Here is a 20,103-nt window from a genome sequence, read left to right on the forward strand (position 1 = left end):
ACTTCCTTCAGGTCCTCTCATGACTCCCTCCCTCCCTCCAGGACTCAGAAGAATCACCAGTCACCTCATCTAAACAGCCCTCCATTCCAACCCATAGCTCTCTATTCCTCACCCTACTGTGTCACATGATTTATCATCCACCTCCTCAACTAGGTCGGAAGCCCCGTGAGGACTGTGAATATATATGCCCTCCCCATGGCTCGGGCAGTGTCTGCACAGAGTAGGTGCTCTATAAAAATATGTTGCACAAACCAATTTGAGTCTAGGAATTGGGGAACTGTGTGACCAGGGTGTGGGACAACTGTCTGTGTGGATGTTGACATCCTCAAGGTAGATGGAACTAAATGGAGAGAAAGAGAAGCAGGTGGTTCCTGAGCCCTCATGGGAGTGGGGAAATGACTGGGAGGTCTGGGGCAGTGAGAAACTGGGCCAGGCAGTGTCAGGAGTACGGCTGTAAAGTAGGGCTGAAAATCCTGACTTATAGGGGAATCTGGGGTGGGCAGGCTAACTTTTATAACAGCACCAAATAATAAAACTTTTGGTGATTATGGAAATGTTATTTATTTATTTACTTTAATTTTTTTTATTATCACACTACACTGAGGTAATGGAAAGGTTATGTAGCTGCCCTGTCCAGTACAGTAACAACCAACTGCATGGGGCTATTGAACACATATGTTTGGTTAGTGTAACTGAAAAACCAAATAGTCATTTATTTAGCTTTCATTAATTGAAACAGCCATATGTGTCTAGTGGCTACTTTATTGATCAGTGCAGCTTTAGACCTCCCATTGAATTATGCTATCTGTGCAGAGCCGGTGAGGAATGAAACTTAAGGATTTCGGCTGGGCGCGGTGGCTCACGCCTGTAATCCCAGCACTTTGGGAGGCTGAGGCGGGTGGATCACGAGGTCAGGAGATCGAGACCATCCTGGCTAACATGGTGAAACTCCGTCTCTACTAAAAATACAAAAAAATTAGCTGGGCGTGGTGGCGGGCGCCTGTAGTCCCAGCTACTCGGGAGGCTGAGGCAGGAGAATGGTGTGAACCTGGGAGGTGGAGCTTGCAGTGAGCCGAGATCGTGCCACTGCACTCCAGTCTGGGAGACACAGCGAGACTCCATCTCAAAAAAAAAAAAAAAATTTAAGGATTTCATAGGAGGATGCCTCCAAGATCAGAACCTCAAGAGAGGAAACCATCGCTTTCCTCTTACAGAGTTTAAACAGGAAACGCACCTGTTGCTCTCAAAAGTGAATGAAGGCCGAGCGTGGTGGCTCACGCCTGTAACCCCAGCACTTTGGGAGGCCAAGGCAGGTAGATCACCTGAGGGCAGGAGTTTGAGACCAGCCTGACCAACATGGTGAAGCCCCATCTCTACTAAAAATACAAAAATTAGCTGGGTGTGGTGGCGGGTGCCTGTAATTCCAGCTACTCAGAAGGCTGAGGTAGGAGAATCACTTGAACCCAGGAGGCGGAGGTTGCAGTGAGCCGAGATCGCACCATTGAACTCCAGGCTAGCGACAGAGCAAGACTCCATCTCAAAAAAAAAAAAAAAAAAAAAAAAGTGAAGTATGACAAGAACAGGGAGGCAAATAGAGGTGTATGTAAATAAACAACAAACACTCAAAACCAAATCTCCATTGATTTCTAAAAACCTTCAATAAGCTGTACACAACAGTCACAGGCCCTGAGGGCTCTGGTTTCTTCAGCGGGTGAGTTAGCAGTTCCTCACTTGCTACTACTAAGTTGTCAGCACCAACAGGTGCCCTGGGCAGCTCTCAGGATGCCGCCAAAGGCATTGGATTAAGGCTTATCCTAGTGGTTCTCAAATGTTGCTCCACCTTGGAATCACCCAGGAGCTTTAACAAATTTCCAGTGCTGAGACCTCCCTCCCAACCAGTCAAATTCAAATCTCTAGAGGTGGGATTTAGGCATCATTGGTTTTAATATCTCCCCAGGTGATTACAATCTGTAGCTAAGTTTGAGAATCATAGGTCTAACCAACAAAACACAAAACCACATAGAGTTTATTATCATTAAGGTATTATAAGATCTAAAAATGCTAAGTTTGGAGTGACCGTGATTCTCAGGATTCTCAGCCTTGATTACATGGGAATAGCTGGTGAATTCACCCCAGAGAGGTGAATTTGACTGGTCTGGGGTATAGCCTGGGCATCAGGGTTTTTAAAAGCCCCTGAGATGAATTTTTTTTTTTTTTTTTTTTGAGGCGGAGTCTTGCTCTGTCACCCAGGCTGGAGTGCAGTGGCTGCATCTCAGCTCACTGCAAGCTCCGCCTCCCGGGTTTACGCCATTCTCCTGCCTCAGCCTCCCCAGTAGCTGGGACTACAGGCGCCCGCCACCTCGCCTGGCTAGTTTTTTAGAATTTTTTTTTTTTTTTTTTTAGTAGAGATGGGGTTTCACCGTGTTAGCCAGGATGGTCTCGATCTCCTGACCTCGTGATCTGCCCGTCTCGGCCTCCCAAAGTGCTGGGATTACAGGCTTGAGCCACCACACCCGGCCGGTCCCTTGAGATGATTCTAAAGTGTGGTTAAGGCTGAGAAGCATCTGGGTTACAGATGATGTTGACCAAATGTACTAGAATGGAACTGGTTTAAATTTCTCCTAGAAGTTGTGTAGTCATGTTGCTACCTTTTATTGAGTTCATTGCACTAAGTACAATGAACACAGAGATAAACCCTAGCCTAACGATCTTAGAAGGCTAAGTGAGAAACGTACATAAAGTAACTTAAGTGCCAGGCACAAACCAAAAGCCTGTAAGAGGAACGGGTAAGGTACTGTGGATTAGCCTGGCTGTTTGAAGGTTCCTTCCTCCTTTTTACTTCTTTCCATCTTTTTTCTTTTTTGCTCCATCTTTCTTTCCTTTTCTCTCTCTCTTTTTTTTTAAAGTAATAACTGTCAGTAGACATTTGCTTTAGAACATTTTGGATCTGACTGCTTTAGTGTGTAGTTGTGGTAAAAAAAAATGATCTGGAAAGAGTGAGTGTGAAAAAAGAAGAGAGAATCGCTCCTTCACCATTGCCTGATTTAGAGGAAGGACTGACCAGGGCTGTGTCCTGGACTCCAGCTCTGGGTGCACCGCCTAGCTGGGTGGTTGGGGCAGCTCTGTCCTCCACTGGCTGTGAATTGTCTAAGGAGGGAGGCTTTGTCCCAGGGTGGGTTCTGCAGACCTGGACTGAAGTAAGGAGCATCAAATTTAGCAAAGATAAAACCAGCATTTAAAATTTTTGACTATATTTGTCTTAGAAGTATATTTATCACAAAACCATTCTTAGAACATCATGAGAATTTTTTTTTTTTTTAAACACAGGTTCTCACTCTGTTACTCAGGCTGGAATGCTCACTGCAACCTCAACCTCCCAGGCTCAAGTGATCCTTCTGTCTTAGCCTCTCAATTTGCTGGGACCAGAGGCGTATGCCATCACACTTGGCTAATTATCGTTTTTTTTTTTTTAAAGAGATGTGGTCTTGCTATGTTGCCCAGGCTGGTCTCAAACTCCTGGGCTCAAGCCATTCTCCCGCCTGGGCCTTCCAAAGTGGTAGGAATACAGATGTGAACCACTGCACTCGGCCAAGAAATTAAAAAAAAAATCATGATCTTCCACTACTCAACACAATCATTTTCTTTTTTTTTTTCTCATCACAAATTTATTTATTTATTTATATTTATTTACTTATCCTGGGTGAGATTCTCATTTTTTAAACTTCTATTTTAGGCTCAGGGGTATATACACAGACTTGGTATAGAGGTAAACCCATGTCACAGGGGTTTGTTGTACAGATTATTTTGACACCCAGGTACTAAGCCCTGTACTCAATATTTTTTCTGACCCTTTCCCTCCTCCCACCCTCCACACTCAAGTAGGCCCCGGTGTCTTTTGTCCCCCTCTTTGTGTCCATGTTTTCATCACTTAGCTCCCACTCAGAAGTAAGAATACATGTGGTATTTGATTTTCGGTTCCTGTGTTAGTTTGCTTAGAATAATTTCCCTCCAGTTCCATTCATGTTCTAGCTAAAGGACATAATCTCATGCTCTTGTGTGTGTGTGACAGGGTCTTTGTCACCTAGGCTGGAAAGCAGTGGCATGATCATGGCTCACTGCAGCCCTGACCTCCCTCCTGGGCTCAAGTGATTCTCCTAACTCAGCCTCCCAAGTAGCTGGGTGTGGCACCGTGTTGCTCAGGCTGGCCTTGAACTCCTGGGCTCAAATGATCTGCCTGCCTTGGCCTCCCAAAGTGCTGGGATTACAGATGTGAGCCACCACACCCAGCAGATCAAATTCTTTTTTATGGCTGAAGAGTATTTCATGGTGTATGTGTATTACATTTTCTTTTTCTTTTTTTTTTCTGGAGACAGAATCTTACTCTGTCACCCAGACTGGAGTGCAATGGCACAATTTTAGCACACTGCAACCTCCACCTCTCAGGTTCAAGTGATTCTCATGCCTCAGCCTCCTGTGTAGCTGGGATTATAGACGTACGCTACCATGCCCAGCTAATTTCTGTAGTTTTAGTAGAGACAGGGTTTTGCCATGTTGGCCAGGCTAGTTTTGAACTCCTGGCCTGTGATTCACCTGCCTTGACCTCCCAAAGTGCTGGGATTACAGGTGTGAGCCACCATGCCTGGCCATACCACATTGTCTTTATTCAATCTGTCACTGATGAGCATTTAGGTTGATTCCATGTCTTTGCTATTGTGAATAGTATTGCAATGAACATGCATGTGTCTTTATGGGAAAACAACTTATTCCTTTAGTTATATATCCAGTAATGGGATTGCTGGGTAGAATGCTAGTTCTGTTTTTAGCTTTTTGAGGAATCACAACACTGCTTGCCACAATGGTTGAACTAATTTATATTCCCACCAACAGTGTATAAACATTCTCTTTTTCTCTGCAACCTTACCAGAATCTGTTATTTTTTGACTTTTTAATAATAGTGATTCTGACTGGTGTGAGATGGTATCTCATTGTGGTTTTGATTTGCACTTCTCTAATGATCAGTGTTATTGAGCATTTTTTCATATGCTTTTTGGCCAAGTGTATATGTCTTCTTTTGAAAAGCATCTGTTCATGTCCTTTGCCCACTTTTTTTCTTTTTTTGAGATGGAGGCTCGCTCTCATCTAGGCTAGAGTGCAGTGGCACGATCTTGGCTCACTGCAACCTCTGCCTCCCAGGTTCAAGTGATTCTTGTGCCTCAGCATCCCAAATAGCTGGGATTACAGGCACACACCACCACACCCAGCTAACTTTTGTTTAGTAGAGACAGGGTTTCACCATGTTGGCCAGGCTGGTCTTGAACTCCTGACATCAAGCGATCCGCCTGCCTCATCCTCTCAAAGTGATTCTCCTGCCTCAGGCTCTCAAAGTGCTGGAATTACAGGCATGAGCCACTGTGCCCGCTTTTTGCCCACTATTTAATGCGGTTTGTTTTTCTTGTAAATTTAAGTTCCTTATAGATGCTGGATATTAGATCTTTGTCAGATGCATAGCTTGCAAATATTTTCTCCCATTCTGTAGGGCGTCTATTTACTACGTTGATACTTTATTTTGTTGTGCAGAAGCTCTTAAGAAGATCCCATTTGTCAATTTTTGGTTTTGCCGCAGTTGCTTTTGGTGTCTTCATCATGAAATGTTTCCCACTTCCTATGTCCAGAATGGTATTGCCTAGGTTGTCTTCCAGGGTTTTTATAGTTTTGAGTTTTATTCTTCAGTATTTAATCCATCTTGAGTTGACTTTTGTATATGGTGTAAAAACCACGTCCAATTTCAATCTTCTGCATCTGGCTAGCCAGTTCTTATAACACCATGTATTGAATGAGGAGTCCTTGCCTTATTGCTTATTTTTGTTGGCTTTGCATAAGATCAGATGGCTGTGGTGTGTAGCCTTATTTGTGGGCTCTCTATTCTGTTCCTTGGGTCTATGTGCCTGTTTTTGTACCAGTACCATGCTGTTTGGGTTACCATAGCCTTGCAGTATTGTTTGAAGTCAGGTAATATGATGCCTCCAGCTTTGGTTTTTGTTTGTTTGTTTGTTTTCCCCTTAAGATTGCTTTGGCTATTCGGGCTTTTTGATTCCGTATGAATTTTTAAATTGTTTTTCTAGTTCTGTGAAGAATATCATCTGTAGTTTGATAGAAATAGCATTGAATCTATAAATAGTTTTAGGCAGTATGGCCATTTTAATGATATTGAGTCTTCCTATCCATGAGCATGAAACGTATTTTCATTTCTTTGTGTCATGTCTGATTTTCTTTTTATCTAACAGCAATAGATTTATTAAGTATCCCTGAAAATATAAACACAAATCAGTAAAAAACAAATCCATAAAATGTCAGGCCTGGAGCTGCAATAAGACAGAGACAGGAGCAACACACACGTGGTCTAGGTGGGGAGGATGGGTGTAAATACAGCAGGAGGGTGGCAAGGGAGCCCTAGGGTGAGTGACAAGCTGGTGGGGGAAACCTGGGGACGCTGTCCACAGCAAGATGGCTCTGGAGGTCAGACACTGCTGGCCTTGGCCCTGGCTGCCACCTGCCCCTCACTCCAGCTGCAAACAGCTTCACTTGGGGCCCTGGGCCTCCAACTCCTCCTCCTCATCTTCAAACATCTCACCCTCCTAGGTGGTGGCGTCCTGGTACTGCTGGTACTTGGACACCAGGTCATTCATGTTGCTCTCGGCCTCGGTGATCTCTATCTCATCCATGCCCTCGCTCATATACCAGTGTAGGAAGACCTTGCCCCGGAACATGGCCATGAACTGCTCCAAGATGCTTGAGCAGTTCTTGGATGCCTGTGCTATTGCCGATGAGGGTGGAGGACACCTTGAGGTTGGGGGGCGGGATGTTGCACACGTCCACCTTCATGTTGCTGGGGATCCACTCACGAAGTAGCTGTTGTTCTTGCTCTGGATGGATAACATCTGCTCATCTACCTCCTTCATGGACATGCAGCCCTGGAACATGGTGGCCACTGTCAGGTAGCAGCCGTGGCGCCGGTCGCAGGCAGTCATCATGTTCTTGGTGTCAAACATCTGCTGGATGAGCTCGGACACGGTCAGGGCCCGGTACTGCTGGCTGCCCGGGCTTCACGCCGGGCATGAAGAAGTGCAGGTGGGGGAAGGGCACCATGTTCACCACCAGCTTGTGCAGGTCCTCGTTGAGCTGGCCCGGGAAGCGCAAGGAGGTGGTGATCCTGCTCATGGTGGCCAACACCAGGTGGCAGAGGTCCCCATAGGTGGGCATGGCCAGCCTGAGGGTGTGGATGCAGATGTCATAGAGAACCTCCTTATCTATGTGGTAGGTCTCACCTGTATTCTCCACCAGCTGGTGGATGGACAGCGTGGGGTTGTAGGGCTCCACCACCGTGTCTGACACCTTGGGCAAGGGAACTACGCTGAAGGTGTTCATGATGCGGTCGGGATATTCCTCATGCACCTTGCTGATGAGTAGCGTGCCCATGCCCGAGGCTGTGCCCTCAGCCAGCGAGTGGGTCAGCTGGAAACCCTACAGACAGTCGTAGTTCTCACATTCCTTCCGCACATCCAGGACAGAATCCACCAACTCCGCACCCTCCATGTAGTGACCCCTGGCCCAGTTGTTGCCGGCCGGCCCTACTCTGACCAAAGATGAAATTGTCAGGCCTGAAAAAATGTCCAAAAGGCCCTGAGCAGACACTGTCTATGGTCCCGGGCTCCAGGTCGACCAGAATGGCCCGAGGCACATACTTGTGAGAAGAGGCCTTGTTGTAGTAGACGCTGATCAGCTCCAGCTGCATGTCTGAGTCCCCCACATAGTTGCCGCTGGGGTCTATGCCATGCTCATCACTGATGACTTCCCAGAACTTGGCCCCGATCTAGTAGCCGCACTGGCCGCCCTGAATGTGCATGATCTCCCTCATGCTGGGTGCATCTGGCACGTGGCTGCAGACCGGCAGGGGGGCTGGGCTGGCTGCTGTCATCTCTGATTTCTTTGAGTGGTGTTTTGCAGTTCTCATTGTAGAGATCTTTCACCTCCCTGGTTAGCTGTATTCCTAGGCATTTTATTCTTTTTGTGACAATCATGAATGGGATTTCATCTCTGATTTGGCTCTAGGCTTGACCATTGTTGGTGTGTAGGAATGCTAGTGATTTTTTACATTGGTTTTGTATCCCAAAACTTTGCTGAAGTTAGCAGCTGAAGGAGTTTTTGGGCCAAAACTGTGAGGTTTTCCAGATATAGAATCACACCATCTGCAAATAAGGATAGTTTGACTTCCTCTCTTCCTATTTGGATGCCCTTCATTTTGTTCTCTTTCTTGATTGCCCTGGTCAGGACTTACAATACTATGTTGAGTGGTGAGAGAGGGCACTCTTGTCTTGTGCTGGTTTTCAAGGGGAATGTTTCCAGCATTTGCCCATCTAGTATGATGTTGGCTATGGGTTTGTCATAGATGTCTCTTACTATTTTGAAGTATGTTTCTTTTATACCTAGTTTATTGAGAGTTTTTAATATGAAGGAGTGTTGAACTTTATCAAAAGCCTTTTGTGCATCCATTGAGATAATAATGTGGCTTTGTCTTTAGTTTTATGTGATGAATCATATTTATTGATTTGCATATGTTAAACCAACCTTGCATCCTGGGGTTGAAGCCTACTTGATCGTGGTGGATTCACTTTTTGATGGGCTGCTGGATTCGGTTTGCAAATATTTTGTTGAGGATTGTTTGCCTCAATGTTCATCAACGATAGTGGCCTAAAGCTTTCTTTTTTTTGTTGTGTCTGCCAGGTTTTGGTATCAGGATGATGCTGGCCTCATAGAGTGAACTGGGGAGGAGTCCTGCCTCCTCAATTTTTTGGAATAGTTTTAGTAGGAATGGTACCAGCTCCTCTTTGTACATTTGGTAGAATTTGGCTGTGAATACATCAGGTCCTGGGTTTTTTTTTCCTTTGTCATCTGGTAGAATTTGGCTCTTTTTTTTTTTTTGGTTGGTAGGCTATTCATTATTGATTCAACTTCGGAGCTCATTATTGTTCTATTCAGGGAATCAATTTCTTCCTGGTTCAATATTTGGTGTGGGATATGTATGTGTTCAGGAATTGATCCATCTCTTCTAGGTTTTCTAGTTTGTGTACATAGAGTTGTTCATGGTAGTCTCTGATGGTTATTTGTATTTCTGTGGGGTCAGTGGTAACATCCCCTTTGTCATTTTTTTTTTTTTTTTTTTGCAACAGAGTCTCACTCTATCGCCCAGGTGGCACAATCTCCACTCACTGCAACCTCCACCTCCTTGGTTCAAGTGATTCTTGTGCCCTAGCCTCCCCAGTAGCTGGGACTACAGGTGTGTGCCACCATGCCTAGCTAATTTTTATATTTTTAGTAGAGATGGGGTTTCACCTTGTTGGCTAGGCTGGTCTCAAACTCCTGACCTCAAACAATCCACCCACCTCAGTTTCCCAAAGTGCTGGGATTACAGGGTGAGCCTCTGCACCCAGCTCCCTTTGTCATTTCCAATTGTTTTTATTTTGATCTTCTCTCTTTTCATCTTTATTAGTCTAGCTAGCAGCCAATCCAACCATTTTTATCCAATTATAGCCTTTACCAAGGTAGAATGCTGTCCTGCCCAGGAGGGCATCCACTTTCGGAAGGCTCTGGAAGAACCTGATCCTCAGGTCAGTCTACCTGTGAGGATCTGGGGTGTACGTGGAGGGTCCTTCAGCCCTCCTCCTCCCCTGGGCCAAGAAGGAGAATGGAGAAAAGGTGCCTAACAGGTAGATCTTGCAGGGAGTAATCGCCCAAATCATCTCACTCAATGCATTGATGAGCCGATGGAAAATAGTTTCTTGCTTGTCTTCGCAGTCACTTATATAAGAAGAACCTTGATATGACCAAGATCCGGAAGGGAAAGCCTCAGCAACTTCTCAGAGTGGACGAGCACGACTTCAGCATGAGGCCTGCCTTCGGAGGTAGGAATGTCCATCCTTTGTGCCAGGTGGGATGTTGGCCCCAGGAATGTGAGGTGCTGCCCTCTCTGGCTCCCTCTGGCACAGCCTTTCCTCAGACGCTGCAATTTTCCCACTCAGGTAAACCCGACCCCACTTCCTGAGTCCCTAATTTTCCCAAGGAGAAAAGAGCAGGAAGTGGTGGAGAGGGCCGTTAACTAAAGAGGGCCCGCCAGTGACTAAGCCATTTACATTCACAAAGGAGATGGGCCCTGCGGCTGCCAACTTTTTTGTCCTACAAAAATAAGAGCAGGCAAAGGAATCAGGACACAAAATAGCTCCTCTGTCATTTTTATAGAGGAAGAGGCCCATGAAGGCAGAGGTGCCCAGGATCCTCAAAAGCCCTAGCATGGCCCTGCCTCTGCACTATTTTGGCGCATGGGTGTGTGTCTGGGTGAGGGTGGAATTCCAAACAAGGCATTGTAACTTTGTGGCCATGACTAGCTGGGAGTTTACTGTTTTGATGGAGTCACCTGTTTTCCAAAGCAGCAACAACAGCTTAACTTATTACAAAGACTCCTCGCACACCTGCCCCCAAAGGTGCTCTGCTACTCTTGGGGTCAGGGAGGGGAGGCATGGCCAGTGACTGTCCTTCCCAGGAACTAGAGAAATGCTATGGAGAAGGGGGACAATGTCTTAGTCAGTTCCGGCTTTCACACAAAACGCCATAGGCTGGGCGGCTTATAGACAACGGAAACGTATTTCTCATGGTTCCAGAGGCCGGAAGTAAGATCAAAGTGCTGACAGGTTCCATGTGTGGTGAGGTCCCACTTTCTGTTCCTCTGTTCATAGACGGTGCCTTCTCACTGTAACCTCACATAGTGGGTGGGGCAAGGCAGTTCTCTGGGGCCTTTTGTTTTCCTTTGAGACAGAATCTCCCTCTGTCGCCCAGGCTGGAGTGCAGTGGCACTGTCTCCTCTGCTCACTGCAAGCTCTGCCTCCCGGGTTCATGCCATTCTCCTGCCTCAGCCTCCTGAGTAGCTGGGACTACAGGCACCCACCACCACGCCCAGCTAATTTTTTTGTATTTTTAGTAGAGACAGGTTTCACCACGTTAGTCAGGATGGTCTCGATCTTCTGATCTCGTGATCCGACCGCCTCGGCCTCCCAAAGTGCTGGATTATAGGCACGAGCCACTGTGCCCAGCCTGGGGCCTTTTTTATAAGAGCACTAATCCCACTGGTGAGGGCTCCACCCTTAGGATCTCATCACCTTCCAAAGGGCCTACTTCCTAGTACCATCCCATTGCGGGTTAGGATTGTAACATACGCATTTGGCAGGGACATAAACATTCAGGCCGTAGCAGCTGGGAAAGGAGTCAGTCATCTGCTCTGACTAGGCAGAGTGGGGTAAGAGTAGCAGAATGTATGAGATCCCTGGGCCAACTTTTCTCTCCTCTTGGGGAAACTGAGGCCCCAAGAATTTCAGCTGATGAACCTTGGCCAAGACAGACCCAGGCGGGCTGGCTTTCCTTTCTCCCTTTTCTCTGCCCTTGATCCTCCAGTAGGTCCCATCGTTCTGGGGCAGTAAAAAAGGAGCGGCGGTGACCCCAGGCAGGTCACCAATCCTTTGAGCCTCCATTTGTTTGTTTATAAAATGGGGAGAGTAATCCCCACGTATGGGGTTCTTGTCCAGATTAAACATGATAATGTATGTAAAGCCCCTGACAGACATTTTTCCTGTCCCCTCTGAAAAACCCAGCTGTCAGATCTTCCTCTTGTGTGACTGTTAAGGGATTAAGAAATTAATTTATCCCAGAGGCCTATGCATTTTAAAAGGCCTCAAAGCCTCCCACTAAATTCCCTGAGCTCTGACACCTGCTAAGCAGAAGGAGACAAGCAGGTGGCCGATTACAGGCCTGTGACTCATCTCCCTCCCAACCGCAACCTGATTGACGCCCACGGAAGGTCAAGAAGAGGCCACAATATTTCTGATAGCCCTTGGGTTTCCTCAGGGGTTTGTCATGGGCAAGCCTGCCAAGGAATTTTACAAAAATAAAGTTATACTAATAAGCAGCTTTAAAATAGCTGCATCTGCTCCAGGAAGTCTGAGCAAGTCGTCCCCAAAAGTGGGAAGCTCCACTTTTCTTACCCAGCAACAGTTGAGAGTACAGAGGGGTACAGTGGCTAGGAATCGCAATAACCAACAATAACATGCATGACAACTACCACTTTTTTTTTTTTTTGAGACAGAGTTTCACTTTGTCGCCTAGGCTGGAGTGCAGTGGCACAATCTCAGCTCACTGCAACCTCTGCCTCTCAGGTTCAAGCGATTCTCCTCCCTCAACCTCCTGAATAGCTGGGATTGCAGGCATGCGCCACCATGCCTGGCTAATTTTTTTGTATTTTTAGTAGAGAAAGGGTTTCACTGTGTTGGCCAGGCTGGTCTTGAACTCCTGACCTCAAGTGATCCACCCGCCTCAGCCTCCCACACCCAGACACACACACATGTGCCAAAATAGTGCAGAGGCAGGGCCATGCTAGGACTTTTGAGGATCCTGGGCACCTCTGCCTTCATGGGCCTCTTCCTCTATAAAAATGACAGAGCTATTTTTTGTACTGATTAAGTAGTGTGCCCTGGTTAGAACCTCCAGGGGCACAGGGTCTCTCCTCCTTTTGTTAGGAGAAATGCTGCAATTCTGATTTTTATTTATTTTATTTATTTGAGACAGGGTCTTGCTCTGTTGCCCAGTCTGGAGTACAGTGGCAGGATCAGAGCTTATTGCAGCCTCAACTGTCCGGGCTCAGGTGATCCTTCCACCTCAGCCTCCTGAGTAGCTGGACCCAGGAAGTTGTATGCCTGTGGCCCACAACAAAATGTTTTTGCTTTATCTTAAGAAAAACAAAGTGCTGGGATTACAGGCATGTGCCACTGTGCCCAGCCACAACTACCACTTTCATAGTGAGTTTTTTTGTATGCCAGACACCATTCTAATCAAGGTACATATATATAATCTTATTTTAATCCTCTCATCAATTCTATGAAGTAGATACTATTATTGTACCCAGATGAGGAAACTGAGGCACAGAGAGGTGAAGTAAATGTCCCAGGTCAGCAGAGATTGGACCCCCCCCCCTCCCCAGCTGGGTCCCTTTCTTGTCTCCTACTTGCATATCTCAAGGCAGAGCTGACATACCCATTAGGTGGCATAAGCACACTGCCTGGGGCCCACAACAAAATGTTTTTGCTTTATCTTAAAATAAGAAAAACAAACTGTTAAGCAGAAGTTGTTTTAATATATACTATTAATATGTTCGTCATTAAACCAACACAATCGTAAAATTTTTTTTTGATATTTTTTTTATAGAGGAAGAGGCCCATGAAGTAAAAGTGCCCAGGGTCCTCAAAAGTCATACTGTGGCCGTGCCTCAGTGTGGTCTTTTGTGGGTGTGCACTGGGTGTGGGTGCTATTCCGAACAACATGTTGTACCTTTTTACCCAAGTCTGGTGATGCTATCAGGAGCCTGGGCCATCACCTGGTCAGTACCTTCAGTATGTAGAAGAAGAGCCTGGGGTCCCAGGAGTTGGGTGATGGCCACAGAACAGCCAGAAGCAGAACTTAGGTTTCTTTTTTTTTTTTTTTCCTGAGACAGAGTCTCGCTCTGTCGCCCAGGCTGGAGTGCAGTGGCCGGATCTCAGCTCACTGCAAGCTCCGCCTCCCGGGTTACGCCATTCTCCTGCCTCAGCCTCCCAAGTAGCTGGGACTACAGGCGCCTGCCACCTCTCCCGGCTAGATTTTTGTATTTTTTAGTAGAGACGGGGTTTCACCGTGTTAGCGAGGATGGTCTTGATCTCCTGATCTCGTGATCCGCCCGTCTCGGCCTCCCAAAGTGCTGGGATTACAAACTTGAGCCACCGCGCCCGGCCCAGAACTTAGGTTTCTTTTGTGACATCAGCTGCAAAACCGAAAGCCTTATGAAAATGCTCCCACCAGGAGCTAGCTCTCAGGAATGGCAGATGAAATCCTGCCACATTCCCAGAAACCCTGACTCTGAGCAGAATGCTGCAACACACCACAGTCCCCATCAGGCTGCTCCTTCCTCAAGCCAGTTCCAGGAACAAAGTGGACTTCTTGAGGTTTGACCACTGCATCTTCTGGGCCCTTCTGCGGGGCCCTCCAGAGTGTGGAGGGTCAGGACGGCTCCCTGCCCCTGCCTGGGTAAGCTTCTGACCCTGGGCAGGGCTCTGACTTTGAGGGAGTTGCTAGGGAAAAAGGCATCACCTTCCATAGAAGTCAAGATCTCAGCCACACAGCATAGGTGGGGGCCACTCCTCCTTCCTTCCAGCCTCCTCCCCATGGCAGTTGGTCCTCTGGGCCCTTCTGATCTCCTGCAGGGCTTTCCTGGATGCCCAGATGTCACTTGGATGAAATGGGGGGAGGAGAGCACATAGTGAGGTACCAGGGCTCCCTGCCTCCATGAGCCCATAAATAAGACACCCAGAGTTCTGGCCAGTCAGGCAAGATGGGATGATTGCAGGAACAATGATCTTTATAACCTGTACCCTATGGGAGCATCTGAAGATGGCTTAGAGACAAGAAACCTTCCCTGCAGATGCTCCTGGGTGTCCCCATTTCACTCAGCGCCTCATGGGCAGGTCTCTGTGAGAAAGGAGGCTGCACAGACAGCACATAGGTGACTCTGTGCACGTGGTAGAAGGTGTCTCATTCCCTGGAAGCAGCCCCTGACAGGCTTCTAGTTAGAAGTAGAAACTGGGCCCAACCCACCCAAAGTGCGGGCCCAGCCTAACACCCCCTTCCAGTAGCACGCACCACACTAAGCAGGTCATTTGAGCAATGATGTCCCTCAATAACCTCAATACTGTTGTGGACTACGTCCTCATTCCCATCTTATTTCTCTAAGTGGGGCTTCCTGTGGAATGGTGTTTAAAAGTAGTTGATAGAGGCTGGGTGTGGTGGCTCACACCTGTAATCCCAGCTCTTTAGGAGGTTGAGGTGGGTGGATCACTTGAGGCTAGGAGTTTGAGACCAACCTGGCCAAAATGGTGAAAACCCATCTCTATTAAAAATACAAAAATTAGCCTCTTGTGGTGGCACACGCCTGTAGTCCCAGCTACTTGCGTGGCTGAGGCATGAGAATTGCTTGAACTCAGGAGGTGGAGGTTGCAGTGAGCCAAGATTGCACCACTGGGCTCAATTGCTCCAGCCTGGGCAACTGAGTGAGACTCTGGCTCAAAAACAACAACAAAAAGTTGTCATGCTCAGTCTATACCCCAGACCAATTAAATCAGAATCTCTGGGGGTGGGACTCAAACACCAAGTTTTTAAACAAAATATTTTTTTAAAAATTAAAAGTAGTTGATAAAGAATCAGCTTAGGACTACATACCCCTTGGGTGACCTTTTTAGTCTAGAAAGAGAAAAGATTAAAAATCTGTCAGCTTCCTAATAATCCCATGGATCAGTTGAAACAAAAATACCTTGTCTAAGCAACCAGCTGTTTGATTAGGTAGTGTGCCCTGGTTAGAACCTCCAGGGGCACAGGGTTTCTCCTCCTTTTGTTAGGAGAAATGCTGCAATTCTTTTATTTTATTTTATTTTATTTTATTATTTTATTTTATTTATTTGGACAGGGTCTTGCTCTGTTGCCCAGTCTGGAGTGCAGTGGCAGGATCAGAGCTTACTGCAGCCTCAACTGTCCAGGCTCAGGTGATCCTTCCACCTCAGCCTCCTGAGTAGGTGGGGCTACAGGCGTGCACCAACATGCCTGGCTAATTTCTTACATTTTGTGTAGAGATAAGTTTTCACCATGTTGCCTAGGCTCAAGTGATCTGCCTGCCGTATGAGCATGAGCCACTGTGCCCAGCCCTGATTTTCTTTTAAATTTCATTTTTAAAATTGTGGTGAAATACATAATATAAAATTGAACCTTTTGACCATTTTTGAGTGTACAGTTCAGTGGCATTAAGTATATTCACATTGTTACACGACTATCACCTGCATCCATCTCCAGAACTTTTTTCATCTTTCCAAACAGAAACTCTATATTCATTAAACGAGAATTCCCTATTTCTTTCTCACCCCTCCAGCCCCTGGCAACCACCATTCAACTTTCTGTCTCCATAATTGACTATTCTAACTACTTCATATAGGAATTATACTACTTTGGACTGGCTTTTATGACTGGCATACTTCATCTAGCATAATGTCTTCAAGGTACATGTTGTAGCATGTGACAGAATTTCTTTTTTAAAGGCTGAATATTCCGCTGGATATGTCTACCACATTTTGTGTATCCATTTATCTGTTGATTGACATTTGTATTGTTTCTTCTTTTTGGCTATTGTGAATAGTGCTGCTATGAACATGGATGTGCAAATATCTGTTCAAGGCTCTACTTTTGATTCTTTTGGAAACATACTCAGAAGTAGGATTGCTAGATCATATAGCAAAAGATGAGCATATATATATATATATATATATATATATATATATATTTTTTTTTTTTTTTTTTTTTTTTTTTTTGAGAAACCACCATGCTGTTTTCCACAGTGGCTGCACCATTTTACACTTCCACCACCACAATGCTGATTTTTAATTCAAACTGCATAGATGGGAGGTACAGAAGGCATATAGTGTCATCATGGAATCTTTTGAAATATATCCAAGGAGCTCATCAAAATGGCCAGAAAAAAATGGAGACAACAAAGGTCAGATTCTCCAACCAAAATGGTTTTGTTCGTAAGACACATATGTATTTTTTGAGCTGCTCCTATGTGTTGGGCAGTCCTTGGCCCTATGGACCCAGTAGGGAGCAAGACAGACACAGTCCTTGGAGTTTATGCTTTAGTTGGAAGACCAGTTTAATGAAATCCTCATGTGGAGATGTCAAATTGTGAGGACCACTGGGAAGAAAAGGCTGGGGAGCTGTTGGGGTACACAGCGGGTTCTGATCAGGGCACAAGGGAAGGGCGGCCCTGGGGAAGAGCTGCCCTTGCCTGGGAAGTTCGTACTATTGGAACTGTTTTTACATTAAATTACTTTGCACAAAATGAAATATTGTTCTCAAGAAGCTGATGGTCTACTGGGGGGAAACAGATAAATGATGAAGTGCTATCAAGTATGACAGAAGTGATGTAGGGTGTCTCTACCGATGGAGTAGGAAAAAGGAGGGAATGGTCAGTTCTGCCCAGAGAGGAGATCACAGAAGCTTGCATCCAGGCGGTGACACTTGCAGTGAGTCTGGAAGGATACTCCACCGCTGGTGGGTGAGCACCAGCGGTGAGAAGGCAGGAAGAAGGATACACCCTGGAGCAGGAAGCAGTGCAGTGTCAGGGGGCAGGAGCAGGTCCACGTGGCTGGATTATGTCTAGTATATGCGTGTGTAGACAGGAGGGAGTGCAGGGCAGGGGCGTACCAAGAGAAGGCTGGAGCAAGGGGCAGCGCTGCTCTGGGAGGGCTTTGCTGAGTTCAGACTCTTGGCAGCACAGCCAAAGCTGAGGAGCAACAGGATGCGTCTTGGGCTTTAGGAAGCTTACTGTGGACCTGCATGGAGGAGGCTAGAGGGGCTGAGGATGGATGCAGGGCACGGGCTGGGCCCTTCAGGGATGCTCCAGGCTACAGCTGGTGAGGAGCTGAGCTAAGACCACAGAAAAAAGTGGAGGGACCTGAGAGATGCTATGGAGGGAAGAGAGCCAGGTCTTAGTATCCCACAGAATCAGAGGAACCTGGGGCACTTCCTGAGTGTGTGACCTGGGTGAGGCCATTCACTGAGATAGAGCACTGAGGAAAAGCAATGGTGAAAGGATACAGTAACAGGAAGCAGTTGGCATGCTCCAAGGGGTCACTGAAGAGAGCCTAGTGAAGGTGCATTTACAGAGGCATGGGCAGGGTCAAGAGAAACTAGCAGCTGTGGCAAAACCCGAGAGGCTGCAAAGACTGTGGAGCCATTGTCAGGCTGGGCCTGAGCGTGAGAGGAGGAAGCAGTTACCTGAGCCTGGAAAAGAGCTGTAGCTGTCAGAACAAGCTGCCCGATGGGAGCTGTGGCCTTCAAAAGGAGGACACAGCCCGTAGCTGGGCCAACAGTGATGCAGGAGAAGCCATTCCCCTCATCTTCCTCCTTCCTTCCAATACCTCCTGCCTTCTGATACTGACTGGCACCTTCATTGGCAGAACAAAGCAGGAGGTGGAGGGCAAGGACCTGTTGTCAGTGGCAGCCTCAGACTCAGGCAAGAGGGGCCCTGCTCGGGCCACACACACGGCTCAGTGTCGAGTCTGTGGGGCCCAGGGGAGAATGCTCACCTGCTGTTCCTGCCCTTCCCAGCCACACTTGGGTACTGGGCCCCAGGATCACTGTCTACACAGCCCGAGCCTACCTCCAGGGCCTGTGCATGCCTCTTCTCCAGGCAAGCCCCCGAGGGCACTGTTGCATTGCCTGTGCCAACCCCTGGTCCTGAGAGGTGGCCGGGGATGGCTGTTTCAAGGGGTGTGAATGGCTTAAATATGTGGACAGGGTGACCACATGCATGCACAGAGGTTCTTCCCTGTGCAGGGACCTGCTGTGGCAGGAAAAGAAGAAAGACAGCTCATGGGCTGGGCCCAGTCTCCCTGTGCTGCCACACACCAGCCTGTAATTCCATGGAGTCTGCAAGTTCTGAAGCTGGGCTGAGCCATTCTCAGCTGATAGGAAGGTGTATTTGTCAAAACAGAAGGATGGGGGTATACATCATTTTACAGTTTGTTTTTAGAGACAGGGTCTCTAAAATGCTGATGGGCCTCATGGGAGGTGTTTGGGCCATGGAGCTCCACTTGGCACTGTTTTTTCTCTTGGCAGTAAGTCGAGTGAGTTCTCACTCTCAAGAGACTGGATTATTTCTCTCAGGAATGAAAGAGTTCCCATAAGAGCAGGTTGTTATAAGGCAAGGTTGTGCCTTGGTCCCTGCGCACACCCACTTCCCCTTCTGCTTCTCTGCTATGTTGTGACGCAGCACGAGGCCCTCACCAGAAGCCAAACAGATGTGGGTGCCATGCTCTTGGACTTTCTGGCCACCAGAATCATGAGCTAAATATACTTCTTTTCTTTATTACCCAGCCTCAGGTATTCTGTTATAGCAACACAAAATGAACTAAGACAAAGCCCTTGTTGATTTTGCCCTCCTCCTCACCCTTCCCCTTCCAGATCCATCAAGTTATATCAATCCATCTGTCAGACTGTAATTCAGATCTGCCCCCTTATTCCCCCGCTCTGGCGTGGCCCCCATCCCTTACACCCATGTTCTCCACATGATCTTGGAGGGTGAAGGAATCCTAGCTGCACCCTCTCTGACAAAATCTTATCCTTAGTATTTAATTTAAATCATAATTAATTCAAATTCAAATTAAATTCTCTCTTTAGGGAATGATAATGATAAAGTTGAAAATATTGCCATCCCCCAACACCATGGTCTTAATCTTCCAGCATCACCTCTGGCTCTGCCGTATCTCCTAGGCAGGTTCACTTTCCAAACATCCCTTCCTCAGCACTGCTCCCTCTGAAGCTTCAGGGCTTCCCCTGTTCTATAGGATGCATCGCAGCTGGATCTCAACACCTCTCCTCAGCCTGGCCCACTGCCTCCTCTGCTCACTAGTCTCCTCCCAGACAAAGCTTCTTCTCTCCTAGCATGCTCTCTGGCCCTGCACATCTGTGCTTCTTTCTGCCTGTGAGCATTTGTTCACAGCATCCCACTGCACAGTCTTGCTTCTTCTGATAGACTCACCATGCCTACAGCCCAGCTTAATCTCTTTCCTCTTACATGAAGCATCTCTCGGCTGTTTTGAACTCAGTATATGACTTTTTCCTTTGACATCATTGATTCATTCTTTCATTCACTTATTGATTAATTAGTTTGTTCACAGTGTGATTGAAAACATTAGCTGGGCACGGTGTCTTACACCTGTAATCCCAACACTTTGGGAGACTGAGGCGGGAGGATCGCTTGAAGCTGGAATTTGAAACCAGCCTAGGCAACACAGTGAGACCTGTACTATTTACAAAAAAATAATTTTAAAAAATTAGCTGAGCTTGGTGGTGCACATCTGCAGTCCTAGCAACTTGGGAGGTTGAGGTGGGAGGATCACTTGAGCCCAGGAGTTCAAGACTTGCAGTGAGCTA

General features: G+C 46.9%; 1 protein-coding gene and 1 pseudogene across 2 annotated transcripts in view; one reads left to right on the forward strand and one right to left on the reverse strand.

Moving 5' to 3' along the window:
- GABRR2 (gamma-aminobutyric acid type A receptor rho2 subunit) overlaps positions 1-20,103 on the forward strand; it is a 59,488-nt gene that overhangs the window by 6,544 nt on the left and 32,841 nt on the right. For both annotated transcript variants that reach the window (XM_010357767.2, XM_030929504.1), the window contains exon 2: positions 9,853-9,959. In XM_010357767.2, the coding sequence (XP_010356069.2) occupies positions 9,853-9,959 (107 nt within the window). The remainder of the gene's footprint in view (positions 1-9,852; positions 9,960-20,103) is intronic.
- LOC104657899 lies at positions 6,579-7,915 on the reverse strand (annotated as a pseudogene).

The sequence above is a fragment of the Rhinopithecus roxellana genome, chromosome 4, assembly GCF_007565055.1.
Source record: "Rhinopithecus roxellana isolate Shanxi Qingling chromosome 4, ASM756505v1, whole genome shotgun sequence".
Classification (NCBI taxonomy): Eukaryota; Metazoa; Chordata; class Mammalia; order Primates; family Cercopithecidae; genus Rhinopithecus; species Rhinopithecus roxellana.